The sequence below is a fragment of the Leucoraja erinacea genome, chromosome 19 (genome assembly GCF_028641065.1).
Source record: "Leucoraja erinacea ecotype New England chromosome 19, Leri_hhj_1, whole genome shotgun sequence".
In the NCBI taxonomy this organism is placed as follows: Eukaryota; Metazoa; Chordata; class Chondrichthyes; order Rajiformes; family Rajidae; genus Leucoraja; species Leucoraja erinaceus.
Window position 1 is genome coordinate 29,075,992 of NC_073395.1, and position 18,732 is coordinate 29,094,723.

The 18,732-nt window shown below is 41.0% G+C and overlaps 1 protein-coding gene across 1 annotated transcript in view; it reads left to right on the forward strand.

The window, feature by feature from the left end:
- Positions 1 to 18,732, forward strand: part of LOC129706438 (thyrotropin-releasing hormone-degrading ectoenzyme-like) — a 100,769-nt gene that overhangs the window by 57,004 nt on the left and 25,033 nt on the right. Inside the window, exons 4-9 of the mRNA XM_055650744.1 lie at positions 2,369 to 2,523; positions 2,657 to 2,770; positions 4,573 to 4,710; positions 5,936 to 6,001; positions 14,354 to 14,419; positions 18,418 to 18,599. Of these exons, the coding sequence (XP_055506719.1) occupies positions 2,369 to 2,523; positions 2,657 to 2,770; positions 4,573 to 4,710; positions 5,936 to 6,001; positions 14,354 to 14,419; positions 18,418 to 18,599 (721 nt within the window). The remainder of the gene's footprint in view (positions 1 to 2,368; positions 2,524 to 2,656; positions 2,771 to 4,572; positions 4,711 to 5,935; positions 6,002 to 14,353; positions 14,420 to 18,417; positions 18,600 to 18,732) is intronic.

An 18,732-nucleotide genomic window follows, 5' to 3' on the forward strand; every position in this document is an offset into this window, starting at 1 on the left:
CCAAGTCAATTAACCTACAAACCTGTACATCTTTGGAGTGTTGGGGAAAACCAGAGCACCCAGAGAAAACCTACCCAGGTCATGGGGAAAACGTACAAACTCCGTACAGACAGCACCCGTAGTCTGGGTCAAACCCTAGTCTCTGGCGCTGTAAGGCAGCAACTCTACCACTGCGCCTCCGTGCTGCCCTGAATATTTATTTCTTTATAGTTTTACAGCTTTCTTTCTTTATTGTTTTCTTTATGGCTGTAAAAGGGTGAAAGGTATTGGATGGGGGGAATGAAATGCGAGGTTCAGCATTCTTGCCAAGCACTGATTGAATATATCTAAAGCTTCTACAGGAAGCAAGGAAGGAAATTACAGAAGCAATCACCGTACATTTTCGTTCCTCCCCAGATATTACTGAATTACGGAAATGGAGGATTGCTAATGTATCAATGTTAAATAAAGGAAGCTAGTGATAAACGGAGTAATAGATAGATAGATAGATAGATAGAATCTTTATTTGCCACGCAACCAGGGTTGGTGGTATTTGGGTTCGGTACATGATGGTACACTGCTTTAGTTACATACAACTAATAACACAGATCACAGTAATAAAGTGCATCCATACCACATCACAAATCTCACCAACAATACATAGTGCAAAAGAACAAACAAAGACCATAGACAAGACACTGTACACATCAAAACTCACCGTACTGATTTTCGATGGAATTGAGATGTTACTTATTGAATTACGGTTTTTAAATTGGTTTTAGTAGCAAGTGACTAATGCACCTCAAGGGAGAGACTGTAAACGGTGGTTTGCTGGGTGGGAGGGTATGATTTTTTTGCCCGTTTGAGGTACGTTGGAGATAAATGGAATGGATTGAGGGGAGGGGGGAGTTGATGATCCTGGAGGCCTTGGAGACAATGCGCTGTATTCTGTGTAGTGAGTGACTATCGGTGTTACCGTACCAGACTGTGATTGAGGAGGTGATGATGCTTTCAATGATTGATTGATAGAAACGGACCAGGAGGTGTTTATGGACTCTGAACTTTTTGAGCTGTCTGATAAGCTGGAAGGCCAACTATCCATGTCTTCCAGAGATGCTGCCTGACACACTGAGTTGCTCCAGCACTTTCTGTTTATTTTTGTATCTGAGTAACTTAATTGCAATTTCTGAGGAGATGTAAAGATAGTGATTGAGGGCAAAATGGATTTTGCAGCAGATGTGGTTTTCAGCATGGGTCTTGATATGATTCCACATGGCAGACTAGTCGAAATGGTAAAAGCCCATGGGATTGAAGAGAGATGGCAAATTGAACATAAAACATTGAACAGTGCAGCATAAATACAGGCCCCATGGCCCACAATGTCCCTGCTGAACATAATATCAAGTTGAATTAATCTACTCTGCCTGCATGTGATCCATATCCTTCCATTCCGTACATATCCAATTGCCTATCCAAAAGCATCTTAAATGGTACAATTGCATGTGCCTCCACCACCATCATGTTCCAAACATCCACAACTCTCTGTGTAAAATAACTTGCCACACACACACCTCCTTTTTAACTTTACCTCTCTCACCATGAAAGATTGGTTCATTGGCAGAAAACAAATTGGGATCGTGTGACAGAGATTGTTGTCGCTGGAATTCTGGAATTTAGATACAACGGAGGGGACATGTTTAAAACATATAAGACCCCGAAGAATTTTGACAAGGTGGAAAAGATGTGGATCAAGTATCAGGAGTTGATGATTAAAAATAGGGGGTCACTCATGTATGATAGATAAGACTTTTTCCAGAGGGTCACAAATCTTTGGAACTCTCTTTCTTAAATGGCAGTGGAAACGGAATCTTAATTGTTTATAAGACACAGGTAGAGGGAATTCTTGAGAAGCAATTGGATGAAAGGTTTAGACATTCGACTTTAGAGATTCAGTGTGGAAACAAGAACTCACCTGTGATCACCCCTGTACACTAGCACTATCCTACACTCTTGGAACAATTTACAATTTTTACCAAAACCAATTAACTTATTAACCTGGATGTCTTTGGAGTGGGAGGAAAACGGAGGATTCAGAGGAAAATCAACGTGGTCACGGGGAGAATGTATAAACAACGTCCAGACAGCACCTGTAGTCAGGATCGAACCTGGGTCTCTGGTGCTGTAAGGCAGCAACTCTATCGCTGGGCCACCGTGTGGCCCCCTGTGCAACTGTGCCGCCACGTTATTGGTGGTGGGTGGGAATGCAGATTTGAGATTGCACCCAGATCAACCAAGGTTTTAATTTAGGCAATTCAGGATCTTTAAGGATCGATAAATTTACTTCTGCTCCTAATTTGTATGTTCCTTTGTGATTTTGTCATTGTTGCAGATCTGCTGGCAGTGCCCAAGTTCCCCTATGCTGCTATGGAGAACTGGGGATTGAGCGTGTTTGTAGAAGAAAGGATTTTGCTGGACACAGAAGTCTCATCCATTTCCTATTTTCTGGATGTCACCATGGTTGTCGTACATGAAATCTGCCATCAGGTACAAGAAGCAGCGGGAATAAATAAATACGTTACCATGTGGTAAACATGTGCAAAAACATGTGTAAAAACACAGCTTTTTACCATTTTCATTGCTTTGCCTTTGTGTCTAACTGACTTGTATTTATTCTTAGTGGTTTGGTGACCTCGTGACTCCCATTTGGTGGGAAGATGTATGGCTGAAGGAGGGATTTGCTCACTATTTTGAATATATTGGTACGGATTACCTTCACCCAGAATTTAACATGGTAAGTTTGTGGTGCCTGTTAGAAACATAGAAACATAGAAAATAGGTGCAGGAGTAGGCCATTCGACCCTTCGAGCCTGCACCGCCATTCAATATGATCTGGGCTGATCATCCAACTCAGTATCCTGTACCTGCCTTCTCTCCATACCCCCTGATCCCCTTAGCCACAAGGGCCAGATCTAATTCCCTCTTAAATATAGCCAATGAAGGCCAGAGATTCACCACTCTCTGTGTGAAAAATGTTTTTCTCATCTCGGTCCTAAACGATTTCCTCCATATCTGTCAACTGTGACCCCTTGTTCTGGACTTCCCCAACATCGGGAACAATGTTCCTGCATCTAGCTTGTCCAAACCCTTAAGAATTTTGTAAGTTTCTATAAGATCCCCCCTCAATCTTCTAAATTCTAGCGAGTACATGACGAGTCTATCCAGTCTTTCTTCATATGAAAGTCCTGACATCCCAGAAATCAGTCTGGTGAACCTTCTCTGTACTCCCTCTATGGCAAGAATGTATTTCCTCCGATTAGGAGACCAAAACTGTACACAATACTCCAGGTGTGGTCTCACCAAGACCCCGTACAACTGCAGTAGAACCTCCCTGTTACTTGTGGACCATCTATGGTTCATTAACAGTGACATTTCTGTCATAATCAAAGACATTTCCTTTATAACAGTATTTCAAGTTATAATCAAGAGTGCTGCTAATAACTGGTATCTATTATACCATAATTAATGACATCATCATCTGCGAATTTTGTTGGGAAAAACACCTCAAATATTGTTACATGTGTTTGTTATGTAATGTTATATAATTTTTTTTATGTGTTGAAGTTTTTGATTCCTAAAGCAAATATCAGGATTAGTCATTATGAGACTGATAATTTTAATTTGCAGTTAAATGCTATTTTGTTTATAGCCGTGTTATTCTTTAATGTTCCATACTTGATATGGAAATGTTTAAAATTTCTGCCAGATCTTTAAATTCCCAGTTGTATCATCACTAATGCATTCCACTTGTCCATTAGGGAAGCTGCTTAATGTACCTTTCCTTTGAATCGGAGGTTTAGCCAGTAGCGATATGTCTCTGGTTTGTTGAAGCTTACAGCACATTTGAAATAAATTCATACACCCTCTGTTAACATCTCTGTAATATAATTTGGGGTTAAATATGTATTTCTGTTCACTAAAACTCTTCAAAAAATTTGCTCTTTGTATCTTAAGCAATCAGAAATCAGATTATCTATAGATCGCATTAAAAATTTGACATCCAAGCAGTTTTTATATGGACTCTTTGTATGGCTGATCTAGCTATGCAGATTAAAGGGCAAGCAACGATTATCACCCGGACTCTGCTTGCAAATACGCAGGAGATTTTTAAACAAAATTCAACAAATCAGGTTGAAAATTAGGTTCCACTTCTGTTAATGCTGTATTAACTTCTAGAATATAAACAAAAAAAAACCCAAAAAAAACCCCCAAAAAAAACATCAAATTAATAATTTAACATAGAAAGCAGATGCTCCAGTCTGAATACCTTTCCTGAGCCAAAACATTGTCTGTCTATTTCTCTGCACAGATACTGCCTGACCCCTCCGAGTTCCCACAACAATCTGTTTTTGCTGAACATATTTATGTACTGGTGATTCCAGGATTACCTTTTCCAACAGCATTTTAAACCCTGCTGTTTTTATTTCAGCTGCATTAAAGTTTTTGACAAGGAATTTAGTTTTAAGTGCCAGTAAGGCTGAAGGATTGACTGTATAACTGGGGAGAGCTTATGCCAAGTCTGTGTGTGTTTTTCAGGAGAAACAGCGTTTTTTGACCGACAACCTTCATGAAGTGATGGTTCTTGATGGTCTGGCCAGCTCGCACCCGATATCCCAGGAAGTCCTTCAAGCAACGGACATTGACAGGGTCTTTGACTGGATTGCATACAAGAAGGTGCTGTGGCTATTTGAGGCGAAAAGTATATTGAAGCTATTTTAATGAAACCAGGGGTTGACTTCATATTGGGCTGAAGTGGTCTTCTCAAGATGGTTAGATACATCCTCACAATAATGCTGCTTCCTAGGACCAATCTCTCCAGAAGACCAATGTGGTGGCAATGTGCAGGAAGCAGCCTTGAGAAAATATATTCAGAAATGGGAGGAAAACTGAATTGTATCAGAAACAGAAATTTGTCACCGGATTAGAAAGGAAATGGAATGTTGTCTTTTATTGCAAGGGATGGGGTTGGTGGTGGGGTGTGATGAAGGACAAATGTTTAGATGTCTAGTTAGAACTATTCAGGTCTTCTTGGTGTTTGTCTGGTCTCTTTTTTGGAGGGATGATATACTTGGCTTGGAGAAAATGTTCAATTCACCTGATCGATTTATTCTGTGAAGAAGGACTGTGTAGAGTGGACCAAGACTATCTGGGATTTGGAGCAGTAAGATGTGATCTGATCATAATGTATCATAGCTGAACCAGGCCATGATGCAACCAGTCAATATGCTCCCTGCTTTGAACCTGTAGAAGTGAGCGTTTCTCTGCGTTTGTTCTCGGTATCTACGCATTCCCAGTTGGTGAACTTGGTAGTGAGGCTGAACTAATCCTTGAGGATCATAAATCAAGATGAAGCATAGATACAACGAAGGAAGCAGGAGCACAGCCCACACTAGTGGGCAAAGGATCTTTAGAGCTATGGGTCTTCAGAAGCAGAACATTGCATTTTTACCATACCTTGATCATCAGCAAGGAAATCGCCACATACCAGCACTAACTACAGGAGTGGAAATTGAAGTCCAGCATCAGGGCATGCACACAAACATTCCTATTAGTATTAGAAATTAGTATTAGAAATTAGAAAGGATTTCTTACAGTTTGCCCGTCATTGAGGCTGGTCTGTAGTTATTTGGTTTGCATTTAAATCATGCTTTAAGAAAAGGACAATGTTAGTGATTTTCCGGTCCACTGCCTCTGGTAACCATGGTGGCCAACACTTAGCCCAGAATCCTCAGAAGCCATTGAACAACCTCAGTATGAGGTCCAAGAATGAATGCAAATCTGAAGCAAAGGAAAACTCTCAAATTGCATGTGACCAACAATTATTTTCTATTGAATGAACACAGGTGTGTAAAATATAATTGACAATATGTTCATAAAAATTCTTTGATTTAATTCCTAGGGGGCTGCATTGATTCGAATGGTGGCTAATTTTATGGGGCAGAATGTATTTCAAAAAGGACTACAGGTGGGTGAAAATTATGAATAAACTTGTACAGTGCTAAATATGAACATTTCGCTCACATTTTTATGATGGTTTTGCTACATTTTTCCAGCGTTACAGCAAAGCATAATTCAACATTTGTTGAGTATAAACATAATTTGTGTAATTTCTAAGGATTTGGATTTCAGAGAACATATATTCTCTCATGAAACATGAAATTAGCATTATTGAGGTTTGTTGCACATCATTCGGTCCAATATGCTTTTAGTATTAGAAGGCAAATCCTGACAAAAGATACAATTACTAACAGGTATGACAGTGTGTTCCATTAAAACACATGAGTGAAGTTGATTGATAACCATTTTTAAACTTCAGCTGACATGCAATTCCGGGTGTGTGGCAGAATCTAATATAATGTGATATAATTTGTATTCTTGCTATGGACATTTTTGTTCAGTTTCTCCTATCCTATGAAAATATTCCAGCTTTGTACTCTTAGACTTTTAACCTTTGGGACATTTCTTATGGGATCTTAATAATGCGGAAATGAGTGGGTGATTTTAGTTGCAATTGTTACAATGCAGATCTCTGCAGCCACTGTGAGTGAACCTTTATTCATTAGGGAGAGCTGGGCGAAAGCTTATTGAACCCACACACAATATGTCTTCGAGTGTCAGGGAGTGTACACAGATAAAGCCTAACAGTTGGACATACTTGCTCAACTCTCAGTTGTGTTTGGAGTGGGAATATGCTACCTAAACTGCAAAAATTATTAGCAGTAACAATTTACTAGATATGGATCAGGGTTTTTTTTGGTTTGATAACACTGTGAAGCCGATTAGTATTTTGACTGATGGAAGAAAATAAATTTGGGTTTGATCACAAGATATGTTGACATAATCCAAAATACTTCAAAGGTCTGGCAGAGCTGTCATTTCTAATCGTCTTCAAACTCCCTATCTTCTTTGGCAGCCCTACAGCTCCAGTTCTCTGAGCTCTGAGGTTTGATGGCGTAATGTGGGACCAGCAGGCTCTGTAACAGGAGCTTGATGGAGTGGGTGGATGAATAACTTGGGAGCGTGCATGCCTTCGACCTTCACAAGGTTAATTCCCGGGATGGCGGGGCTGTCATATATTGATAGAATGGAGCGGCTGGGCTTGTATACTCTGGAATTTAGAAGGATGAGAGGGAATCTTATTGAAACATATAAGATTATTAAGGGTTTGGACACGCTAGAGGCAGGAAACATGTTCCCGATGTGGGGGGTGTTCAGAACCAAAGGTTATAGTTTAAGAATAAGGGGTAAACCATTTAGAATGGAGATGAGGAAAAACTTTTTCCACACAGTGGGTTGTGAATCTGTGGAATTTTCTGCCTCAGAAGGCAGTGGAGGCCAATTCTCTGGATGCTTTTAAGAGAGAGTTAGATAGAGCTCTTTAAGATAGCGGAGTCAGGGGATATAACGAAAAGGCAGGAACGGGATACTGATTGTGGATGATCAGCCATGATCATATTGAATGGTGGTGCTGGCTCGAAGGGCCGAATGGCCTACTACTGCACCTATTGTCAATTGTCTATTGACCAGTTCCTCCCGATGATTACCCACCATTCTCGCTGCCATTCTCACCAATCATCCTATGTTTAAGTTTAGATTAGTTTAGATATACAGTGTGGAAATAGGCTCTTCACCCACCAAGTCCACACTGACCAACAATCACCCCTACACTAGTTCTATACATATTTGGGATAACTTACAGAAGCCAATTAACTTACAAACCTGCACGTCTTTCAAATGTGGGAGGAAACTGGAGCACCCGGAAAAAACCCACGCAGTCACGGGGAGAACGTACAAACTGCCTACAGACTGGACTGTAGTCAGGATCGAACCATAGCGCTGTAAGGCATGTAAGGTCTCCGGCGCTGTAAGGCAGCAACTCTACCTCTGCGTCACTGTGCCGCCCCAAATACCCCTGACCGTCTTCTGCAGTCACAGCCTAGGAATTCCTCAAGTCAGTGAGAATGTTATATTTTTTCGTGGAGGCTTGGGAACTTCCTTAAAGTGTTTACACAACCCAAGGAACAGAATGACTGTTTTTGGAGTCTGATGCTGGCTGTGTGAACGACAGGATCTGCCAAGTGGAGCCTGGTGAGCTGAGTTAGACGTTCAGTGTTGGCCAGGGAGAGGATGCTAACATTAGTTTGCAGGTCCTGCCAGTGGATGCGAAGGATTTTCACAGCCATTGTTGTTGGCAATTCTCCAGTCCTTTAGAGAGCTTGCTGCATTGCAGTATTGAACATCTATCCAATTTGGCTCTCGGAACAGTGAGTTTGTAGAGCAGCTGGAAGATGAATTTACATTTTATCTAATATCACTTAGAATTACTTTGTTTGAGAGGCATTTGGCCAGACACTTAAATAGACAGGGCATTGAAGGATGCAGTCTGAATGCAGGCAAATGTAATTATTGCTGATGGGCAAAAAGGTCAGCATGGACATGGTGAGCTGCTGCACGACTTTATGACTATGACTTGATGTGTAAACTTGGAATCAACTCAACCTTCAAGAAGTACCTGGATTATCAACCCATCACATTTGGAATATATAAGCATGGTTTCACATACTTGATCTCTGGATAATTTCTTTGGCATTGACAGTTCAGACATGGTCACACATTTTATTGATGATGTAGTTTGTATTTTGAAGTATATATTGAACCCACCTAGGAATGCATGTCAGAACCCACAGTTTAGTTTGAGCCCATTCCAATATGATGAGATTGGATTAAGCCTTTAGTAGTAAATTCTTTAGCAAAACAGTTTCTTCAGAAGACATCAGGGTAATTGAAAATTTGAAAAACTGTGCCTCCGAAAGGGGTTCTTTGGCTTTAGTATTATTGTTTGTTGCTGATGTGGAGGAAGGAAGGGAGGAAGGAATATAAATTGTTTTGTGCTGAAAGATCATGATCAGCCATGATCATATTGAATGGCGGTGCAGGCTCGAAGGGCCGAATGGCCTACTCCTGCACCTAATTTCTATGTTTCTATGATGAAAGTCTATCCCAAAAGGTATTGGAACATTGAAATTATATTTTTTCTCTCCTCTGTTTCTCCTTATCCACAGCCCTCATGGTAATTTTTGTCCTTTATTTTGGTTTAATCAAATTGCCCATTGATTTAAATGGTAATAATCAACAAGATGGAAAATGGTTTGTTGTCAGTACCTTATATTAGTTCATCTTGGGCCGTTTATTAAGTGTGGTACTCAGGTTAGATCAAGCATCACAGATTGTGCATAGAAACATTTTCTCTTACCCATATCAATTTAGTAGGCCAATCCCATTTGTACTGTGCGCCAAGATCATTACTTTGAGTACATAAGTCTTCTATAGATAGTTGGTATCAATAAATTACTTTACAATTGTGATTTAATGTTGCCGGTAATGCTTTATGTTTAATGTTATTCCGTTTAATTCATGTTAAGTAGAAATGGTGAATTGTTACTGTCTCCCCCAATGTGTATTCATCTGTAGAACTACATTTACTTTCACCTGCAATGTAATAATCATAAGAAAGAGCAATTTGTTTTTCCTCTTAGCTCCACAGGGATTGTTTTCAAATGTTTTTAACACAACATGCACAAGTTCAATACTCCTAGAAGAACTAAGTCTCTAATTAAAATGTATTAATGAATGCATTGTATACATAGAAATGAGCGTCAACTCATATTAAGGAATTGTGACAATGCGTTGTTACATCTAGGGCATTCACTGAACAGTTTCCTCTTGTGTTCAAGACAAACAGGAATTTCCACGCAACTGAGTCTTCTAGGAATGTAAATCTGTGTCCTGAAATTGTTCTGCCTATTTATATATATATATATATATACAACATGCACACATATTGTACCTATATATATGTATATATTTATATAGGAAGGAACTGCAGATGCTGGTTTAAACCAAAGATAGACATGAAATGCTGGAGTAACTCAGTGGGACAGGCAACATTTCTGGAGAGAAGGAACGGGTGATGTTTTGACCCGAAACGTCACCCATTCCTTCTCTCCAGAAATGCTGCCTGCCCCCGCTGAGTTACTCCAGCATTTTGTGTCTATCTTCAATATATATACATCTATATTACTAAAAGTCTGATCTTGACCACTTCCTGTTGTTCTGTATATTGATTAAAAAAAAAAAACGCTGCCCCTTACAGCTGTAAATTTTGACCATCTTACTCAGAGTCCCCCTCTGCTGCGCAGGACAAGAGGATTTTTCCTATCAAAAAATGAAAAATAAAAGAGTTATTAGTGTTTAAAAAATGATGGTGGGACCCAATGGGTCCCACTTAGTCTAGTATATATATATATACACACACAACACGTATAGATTATATATATATATATATATGTAATTTTCTGTGGATGACTACTTAATTTGACAGTTGGAACTTCACATCTTCCTACAACACATTATTACACTAAAATATGTAGGCTGAAACTTGTTGGATTTGTGTACTTGAGGGACAATTTAGAAGGAAGTATTGAGGCCAACATAAAAAACGAAAATAGGTTATTAACCACAAAAAATAGATCTAGGCTACAAAATCTTTGGCAGGTACAGTTCCTAGATAGGGGATAAACTAGGAAACATTTTAGATGAAGCAGACCTGTGATGTTATGGTCCATACAGAGGGCATAATTATCCAATGGAGTTCACATAAACGATTCCACAATTGAACAGAATAACTGCAATTCCTCGCAGTTGATTTCAATCTAAAATCCATGACTGTGAATTAATAGTAAGATTAAACGAGAACTTACAGGTTTGAAGTTTGATCTGTATTTTATGAGGAGTTACGATGAGGGATTACGTGAAGAACCCACTCAGCATGCATGCGCGGCATACTTCAAAGCAGCGGTGTGGAATCACAGATAGACACAGTTATTGAAGTAAACATAGTAAAGACAAGGAGACATCAGTTTATCAGTTTGACCCATATTATTGAGGGTGGGAGCGGAGGGCACGTAATCCCTCATCGTAACTCCTCATAAAATACAGATCAAACTTCAAACTGGTAAGTTCTCGTTTAATCTTACTATTTTACTTTGGAGTCACGTGAGTGATTCCGTGAAGACTTCAAAGCTCTGTGATTTCAAACCGTGTAACAGGTATTATTTCACGCACTGCCGAAGTCCTTGAGGGAGGAAGTGTGTTATCGTAATCAACCAATGAATCTGTTTGTAGAAAAACACAATGGTATTTTTTAACAATAACAATAAAGAAATTAAATTGCTCCCCTAGGCTTAAATTAAATATTTGCAGTCTGTAAAATCTTTTCTGCAAATAAAACAGGTTTTGCCAACGGCTTATTATAGAATTTCTGAACGGTCTTTCCCTCCACCATCCTGCTGTAGCCAGGATGTGGTCTATAAGCACGTCCATTCTTTTAGCCGTCGACGTGGATGCTGCCCTGGTGGAATAAAATTTGTACATGTTAGTGTTTATCCCAGCAGATTTTAGCACGTGCTTGAGCCATCTCGCAATGGTTTGGCTCGTCACCCAACCATAAGGTTTTTTATGATTGACCCACAAGGCTTTTCATCTCCCTCGAATATTTTGGTTGTGTCTATGTAGGATAGTAGGTGGGTCATGGCACATAACCGTGGTTCTGGCGGGTAAGCCCGGAATTCCACGACTGGATTAGGTGTTCCTGGTCTGCTCTGTTTGGTCAGTCTCTCGATAACGACAGAGATCTGGTCTGGAGCTGTGAGCATGCTGTCCAGTCACAATAGGTGTAGTGACTGGACCCTCTGTGCAGATACAAGTGCCATCAACATGAGTGTTTTGAGCATAGATTGTTCCAGGTTGAGGGATCTGGCTGGTGGCCATCCCCTGAGGTATGTCAGGACCACACTGACATCCCATATATGGGTGTACCTTGGTCTAGGGGTTAGAATTGTAAATACCCTTCATTAGTTTGACCACCAGCGGGTGGGACCCCATGGCCCGGTGTCCTGGAGCTGGTTTTAAACAGACAGGCAGGGCACTTCTAGCTGTGTTGACGGCTCTGTAGCTGAGTCCTTCATCGTGGTGAAGGTTCGCCAGGAATTCCAGTACGTTGGTAACTGTAGCGGTTGAGTAGGTGGTCCCTGTATCCAAGCAGTACTTCTCCCATTTTTTGATGCTGGACAAGTGCTGTTTTTTAGTGGATGTTCGGAGGGATGCTGACATGGTGTCGACGGTTTGTTATGATAATCCCAGTCCCAGAAGTGGTTTGTGCAGAATCTGCAACCCAGGAGTTTGATTTTTTCATGGCACGGGTGGCTTGTGCCCGACACTGGGTGTTAATAACTCTGGGTCACTGGAGAATACCATCGGAGTTTCAACAACCATGTCATGAAGTATTGGGAAACATGGCTGCGTAGGCCAGTCAGGTACTATCAAAATACCTGAAGCCGAGTCCATTTGTATTGTGCGTAGTTCCCGACTGATGAGGCAGAAGGGAGGAAATGCATAGAAGAAGAATTTCCCCAATCCAGCGCAAACGCATCTACCGCTGCTGCCTCATGGTCTGGTTCCCAAGCGACATACATAGATACCTGGTGATTTAGCCTTAATGCAAATAAATCGATATCTGGCGTGCCATATTGCTTAATAACTTTTGCAAATTTTTTTTTGGGGGTTTTAACATCCATTCGATGTTGTCATTAAATTTACGTGACCTGGTGTCTGCCACTGTATTTAGCTTACCTGGCAGGTAAGTTGCTGATAGCCAAATATGTCTTTGGACACACCATTGCCAAATTGTGTTGACCAACTTGTCGCATGATACCGATTTTATGCCACCCATATGGTTAATGTAGGCCACCACCGTAGTATTATCTATTTGTAACCGTACATGCAAGTGATGCATATTTATGCATATGCTTTTAAACCATAAAAGTCACCCAACATCTCTAGATAATTAATGCCCAGTGTAAGTGGTAACGATGACTCTGGGTTAGTCCATCTACTACTTGTGCTGGATATAGAGTTAGTTGCTCCCCAGCCTTGAGCACTGGCATCTGTTTGGATAACTAACGTAGGGTTAGTGATGATATTAGGCTGAAACTATGCCAAACGTTCTCTTGGCAATGTTACAGTCACGTAGGCTGAATTAATTGTGAAGCCCAAGTAGTCCATGATTGTGGATGGCTTCAACTTAGATTTATCTGGATGTAAGACAATCCCAGGGTTTCGAATAACTGTTTGGTAGCTGATACAGCTAACATAGTCAATTCCATGGTCTTGCCTACCATTTAAGATATCATCAAGATATGCCATGACAATATGTTTTTGTCTTCTGAATATTGTCAGAGCTGGTTTTAGTGTCTTGGTGAACAATCTTGGGCTGATGTGAACCCATTGGGCAACGCTTTAAACTGTTATAAGCTGCCCCATCCAGGTAAATTTCAGGTATCTGCGATGATCCTCGTGAATGGTACTAAATAGTAAACATCTTTAAGATGAATGCTTGCCATGAAGCATCCTTTGATTTTAGTTGTTTGGCAGTAACAACCGGTTCCATTTTGAAATGTTTGTACTTAACAAACATATTTAGTGAAGTTAAGTCAATGATGATGCGACATCCACCATCTTTTTTGGGTTTAGTGAATATATTTGATACGAATCGCAAGGATTCAGGTTTTCCCATGATACCCTTTGTAATTAGTCTCACCAGTTCAGCTGCACATACGTGCTGAGCGGGTTCTTTACGGGATCACTCACGTGACTCCGAAGTAAAATCATAGTCGCCAAGCCCACATGATTATCGTTAAAATTGATATTTGCTCAGTTAACTGCTCTTCCTTGGTCCTGGTGACCATCATGGATATGGTAAGAAATAGCATCAAGTTAGTAGCGTCTCTTTTCTCCAGCGATGCTGCCTAACCGGCTGAGTTACTCCAGCATTTTGTGTCTATCTTCATAGCAGCAACTGAATTGCGTGTGATCAACTAAATCAATAATACAAGCTATGTTCATGTTTTCTCTTGACAGTACTTTTTGTTTCATGAAATTGTCAGTTAATTAACCACGAAGACTCAAGAGCCTTACAATTGGCAGATTGCAAGTACATCAGGGCTTGACTGACTGTTAATATTTGCTTTAGGACAACATGGATAACTATTGTAACTGTGTAAGATTGCGCGGGAAAAAAAATGATGATATATCAGTGACAAGAAATATTATTAACTGAGTTAAGGAATTTGACTTATGGCCTTGAAAAATAAAACACTAGTTGTCTGGTGCTTATGCGAGTTATATTTTGATGGAGTGAATTATTTGTATAGTTCTTGGTCACGCTTTCTCAATTTGTGTTTTTTTGTTACCAATCTAGGCTTTTTTGACAGCTCACATGTACGGCAATGCAGGGAGGAATGACCTGTGGAACAAACTAAGAGAGGTAACTATTTCCAAAACAAATATTATGTTTTGTGTGAATAATCTGAGCTGAATTGTTACTATGCCAATGTTATGTGGAAATTTTCAGAGGCTAAATCATGCTGCTTACGTTAACATGGGAACAATGTGAATCACTTAAAGCTTCTGTATGCTTTACCCATGGCTGACAAACACATGCTGCCATGGAATAAATCAAAGAGCTGAAGTGTTTTTATCACCAGCTTCTTAATTAACCTTATTATTGCCTGTAGAGGTTGCCATTCTCCATTAGATTGAGTTTTTATTTATTTAAGATAGTTTCAGCTTAGTATTAGAGATACAGTGCGGAAACAGGCCCTTTGGTCCACCGGGTCTGCGCCGACCAGCGATTCCCGCATATTAACACTATCCTACACACACTAGGGACAATTTTTACATTTACCAAGCCATTTAACTTCCAAAGCTGTACGTCTTTGGAGCATGGGAGGAAACCGGAGATCTTGGAGAAAATGCACGCGGTCATGGGGAGAACGTACTAACTCCGTACAGACAGCACCCGTAGTCGGGATCGAATCTGGGTCTCCGACGCTGCAGGCACTGTAAGGCAGCAACTTTACTGCTGTGCCGCCCAAAGCTAATTTTCTTTGTGGGTGATAGGGTTTATGATGAGGGATATCTTGGATTTGTGGCATCTGATTTCAAATGTGGCACAGTTCAGTCATAAAGTCATGGCATCTAATGGGAGAGTAGCATGTTTGAACTGATTGATTGAAAGTTCCAGTATGGAAACAGGCCCTTCAGCCCACTGAGTCCAAGCAAGCCATCGATCACTAATTCACACTTGTTCTACATTATCCTACTTTTGTATCCACTCGATACATAATATGGGCAATTTACAGAGGCCAACTAACCTACGAACCCGCACGTTTTTAGGACGTGGGAGGAAACCGGAGCACCCGAATGTGCAAACTCCCTACAGATAGCACCTGAAGTCAGGTCTCTGACGCAGTGAGGCAGCAGCTCTACCAGCTGCACCACAGTTTAACTTTGAGCTGAACGTGGGTGACATAATATACTGTGTATAAGTATATGCATAATGTTTTATTGACATGTATTTTTGCAAGAATCAGCACAATCTTAGGAACAGCATTGGTTAGAACATAGAGCAGTAGAACATAGAGCAGTACAGCACAAGAACAGGTCATAAATGATAGGAGCTGAATGCGGCCATTCAATCATGGCTGATCTGTCTCTCCCTCCTAACACCAAATATCCTGCCTTCTCCCTATAACCCCTACAACTGCCTTCTCCCTGTAACCTGTACTAATCAACAGGGCCCACAATGTCCTTACACAACATGATGCCAAGATCATCACTTATCTACACACGCATAATCCATATCCCTCCATTTCCTCCATTCCTATCCAAAGGCCAGTTGGTAACATATGAATTTTATTTATGTCATTCATATGGGTGAAATCCAAAGTAATGTCCTAAAGTACAATCCAGTCACAATTCCTTACCAAAAACGTAAAGTTACTGCTTGAATAGAATTCAGTAATAAAGAGTGATACATTATGGAAACAAGCCCTTCAGCTCAACTTGCCCACACCAGCCAACGTGTCCCAGCTACACTACTAGTCACACATGCCCACGTTTGGTCCATATCCCTCCAAATCTGTTTTATCCATGTACCCGTCTATCTGTTTCTTAAATGTTGGGATACTCCCTACCTCAACTACCACCTCTGGCAGCTTGTTCCATACATCCACCACCCTGTGTGGATGAAAAAGTCACCCCTCAGATTCCTATTAAATCTTTTTCCCTTCACCTTAAACCTATACCCTCTGGTCCTTGATTCACCTACTCTGGGCAAGCGACTGTGCATCTACTCGATCTATTCCTCTCATGATTTTATACACCTCAATAAGATCACCCCTCATCCTTCTGCGCTCCAAGGAATAGAGTCCTAGCCTACTCAACTTCGTCCTGTAGCTCAGACACTCTAGCCCTGGCAACATCCTTGTAAATCTTCTCCGTACCCTTTCCAGCTTGACAACATCTTTCCTATAACACAGTGCCCAGAACTGAATACAATACTCTAAATGCAGCCTCACCAATGTCTTATACAACTGCAACATGACCTCCCAACTTCTATACTTAATACTCTGACTGATGAAGGCCAATGTGCCAAATACCGTTTTGACCACCCTATCCACCTGCGACTCCATCTTCAAGGAACTATGCACCTGCAATCCTAGATCCCTCTGCTCTACAACACTCCCCAGAGGTCTACTATTCACTGTGTAGGTCCTGCTATTGTAAGACTTCCCTAAATGCAACACCTCGCATTTCTCTGTATTAAATTCCATCAAGCATTCCTAACCCACCTGGCCAATTGACCAAGAGCCTACTGCAATTTTCCATCTTCACTATCTGCAAAACCACCCACTTTTGTATAATCTGCAAGCTTGCTAATCTTGCTGTGTATGTTCCCATCCAAATCATTGATATAGATGACAAACAGTAATGGGCCCAGCACCGAACCCTGAGGCACACCACTAGTCACAGGCCTCCAGTCCAAGAAGCAACCTTCCACCATCACCCTCTGCTTCCTTCCATGAAGCCAATTTTCTATCCCTCATTGTATCATATGTGATCTAACCTTCCAGAGCAGCCTACCATGCGGAACTTGTTGAATGCTTTGCTGATGTCCATATAAACAACATCTACAGCTCTGCCCTCATCAACCTTTTTGGTCACGCCTTCAAAAAACTCAATCAGATTTGTGAGACATGACCTCTCGCATACAATCCCATGCTGACCATCCCTAATCAGTCCTTGTCCATCTAAATGACTGTATATCCTATCCCTCAGAATGCTCTCTAGTAACTTTCCAACTACAGATGTTAAGCCCACCGGCCTACAGCTTCCAGTATTTTCCCTGCAGAACTGCAGTAAATTGGAAAGTCTTCCGGCACCTCTCCTGTATTTAAAGACAACTCGTAAATTTCAACCAGGGCTCCCGCAATTTCTTCTCTAGTTTCCCACAACGATATATATCTGATCAGGCCCTGGAGGTTTGTCTACCTTCATACATGATAGTACTTTTAGCACCTCTTTGACTGTAACAGTGACAAGACACTTCAATTGACTGCCCCAAGTTCCTCTGTCCTCCTGTGTCTTTCTCCTGTGAAAATTCTGACGTGAAATACTCGTTGAAGGCCTTGCCCAGCTCCTGTGGCTTCAAACAGAGTTAACCGCTTTAATTCCTGAGGGACCCCACTCTCTCTCTCTCTCTCTCTAGTTACCCTTTTCCCCCTTATGTATATACAATCTCTTGGGATTGCCCTTCATGCTCTCCACCAGAGCTATCTCTTGGCTTCTTTTGCCCTTCTGATTTCCTTTTTTTACTTTTCTGCTTCGTTGCCGAAACTCCTCCTCCAGGGATACACTTGATCCGTAAAGGGCCTGTCCCACTTGGCAATTTTGCCAGGGTCATATCAGTGTCGCCAAACGATTTTGAATATTTCAAATTCCAGCGGTGACAAAAAAATGTTGCGACACTTGAAAAAACACCGTGCGTCATACGTCATCACGCGGCGTCAAACTTCATCACGCCGTGTCACCGCCGCATCATACATCATCATGCTGCGTCATACGTCATCACGCCGTGTCACCGCCGCATCATACGTCATCACGCTGCATCACCACCGTGTATTTTTCGGTGACTTGATACGTGAATGATGCCGGCAGTAGCAGAAAAAAATTGCTAAGTGGGACAGACCCTTAACTTTGAGAGATAGTTTATTGTAGCATGGTGAAAGGTTTAGTGAAATTGCAAACCAAATTACAGTGGATACACAAGAGGCTGCAGGTGCTGAAATCTGAAGAAAAATACAAATTGTACCAGCTCCCCCCCCCCCCCCCCCCCCCCCCCCCCGACCCTATTTCTTTGCACTCTCTCTGGCTGAAGATATCCGTGATACTTCTCATTCTCATTCTTTTGCCTTTACACAGACACTGCTGAAAATTGGGAAAAACATAAATATTAAAGAAGTCATGGACTGTTGGACATTACAGATGGGTTATCCCGTGGTCACCATTGTTAGAAACGAGAAGAATGTTGATATTTTAACCATCACGCAAGAACACTTCCTCTATGACCACAATAGAAAATCAACTAATTCATCAAATAGCAGGTAATAAATAACATTTGCTTTATTTTGAGTGTGCAGTATATTGGAAAGTAAACAGACCAAATGAAGTAAAAGCTGGTGCAGCTTTTATAGAGTGCATTTTTTATTCAGAGATGAGATAATGTGCCTAATATGC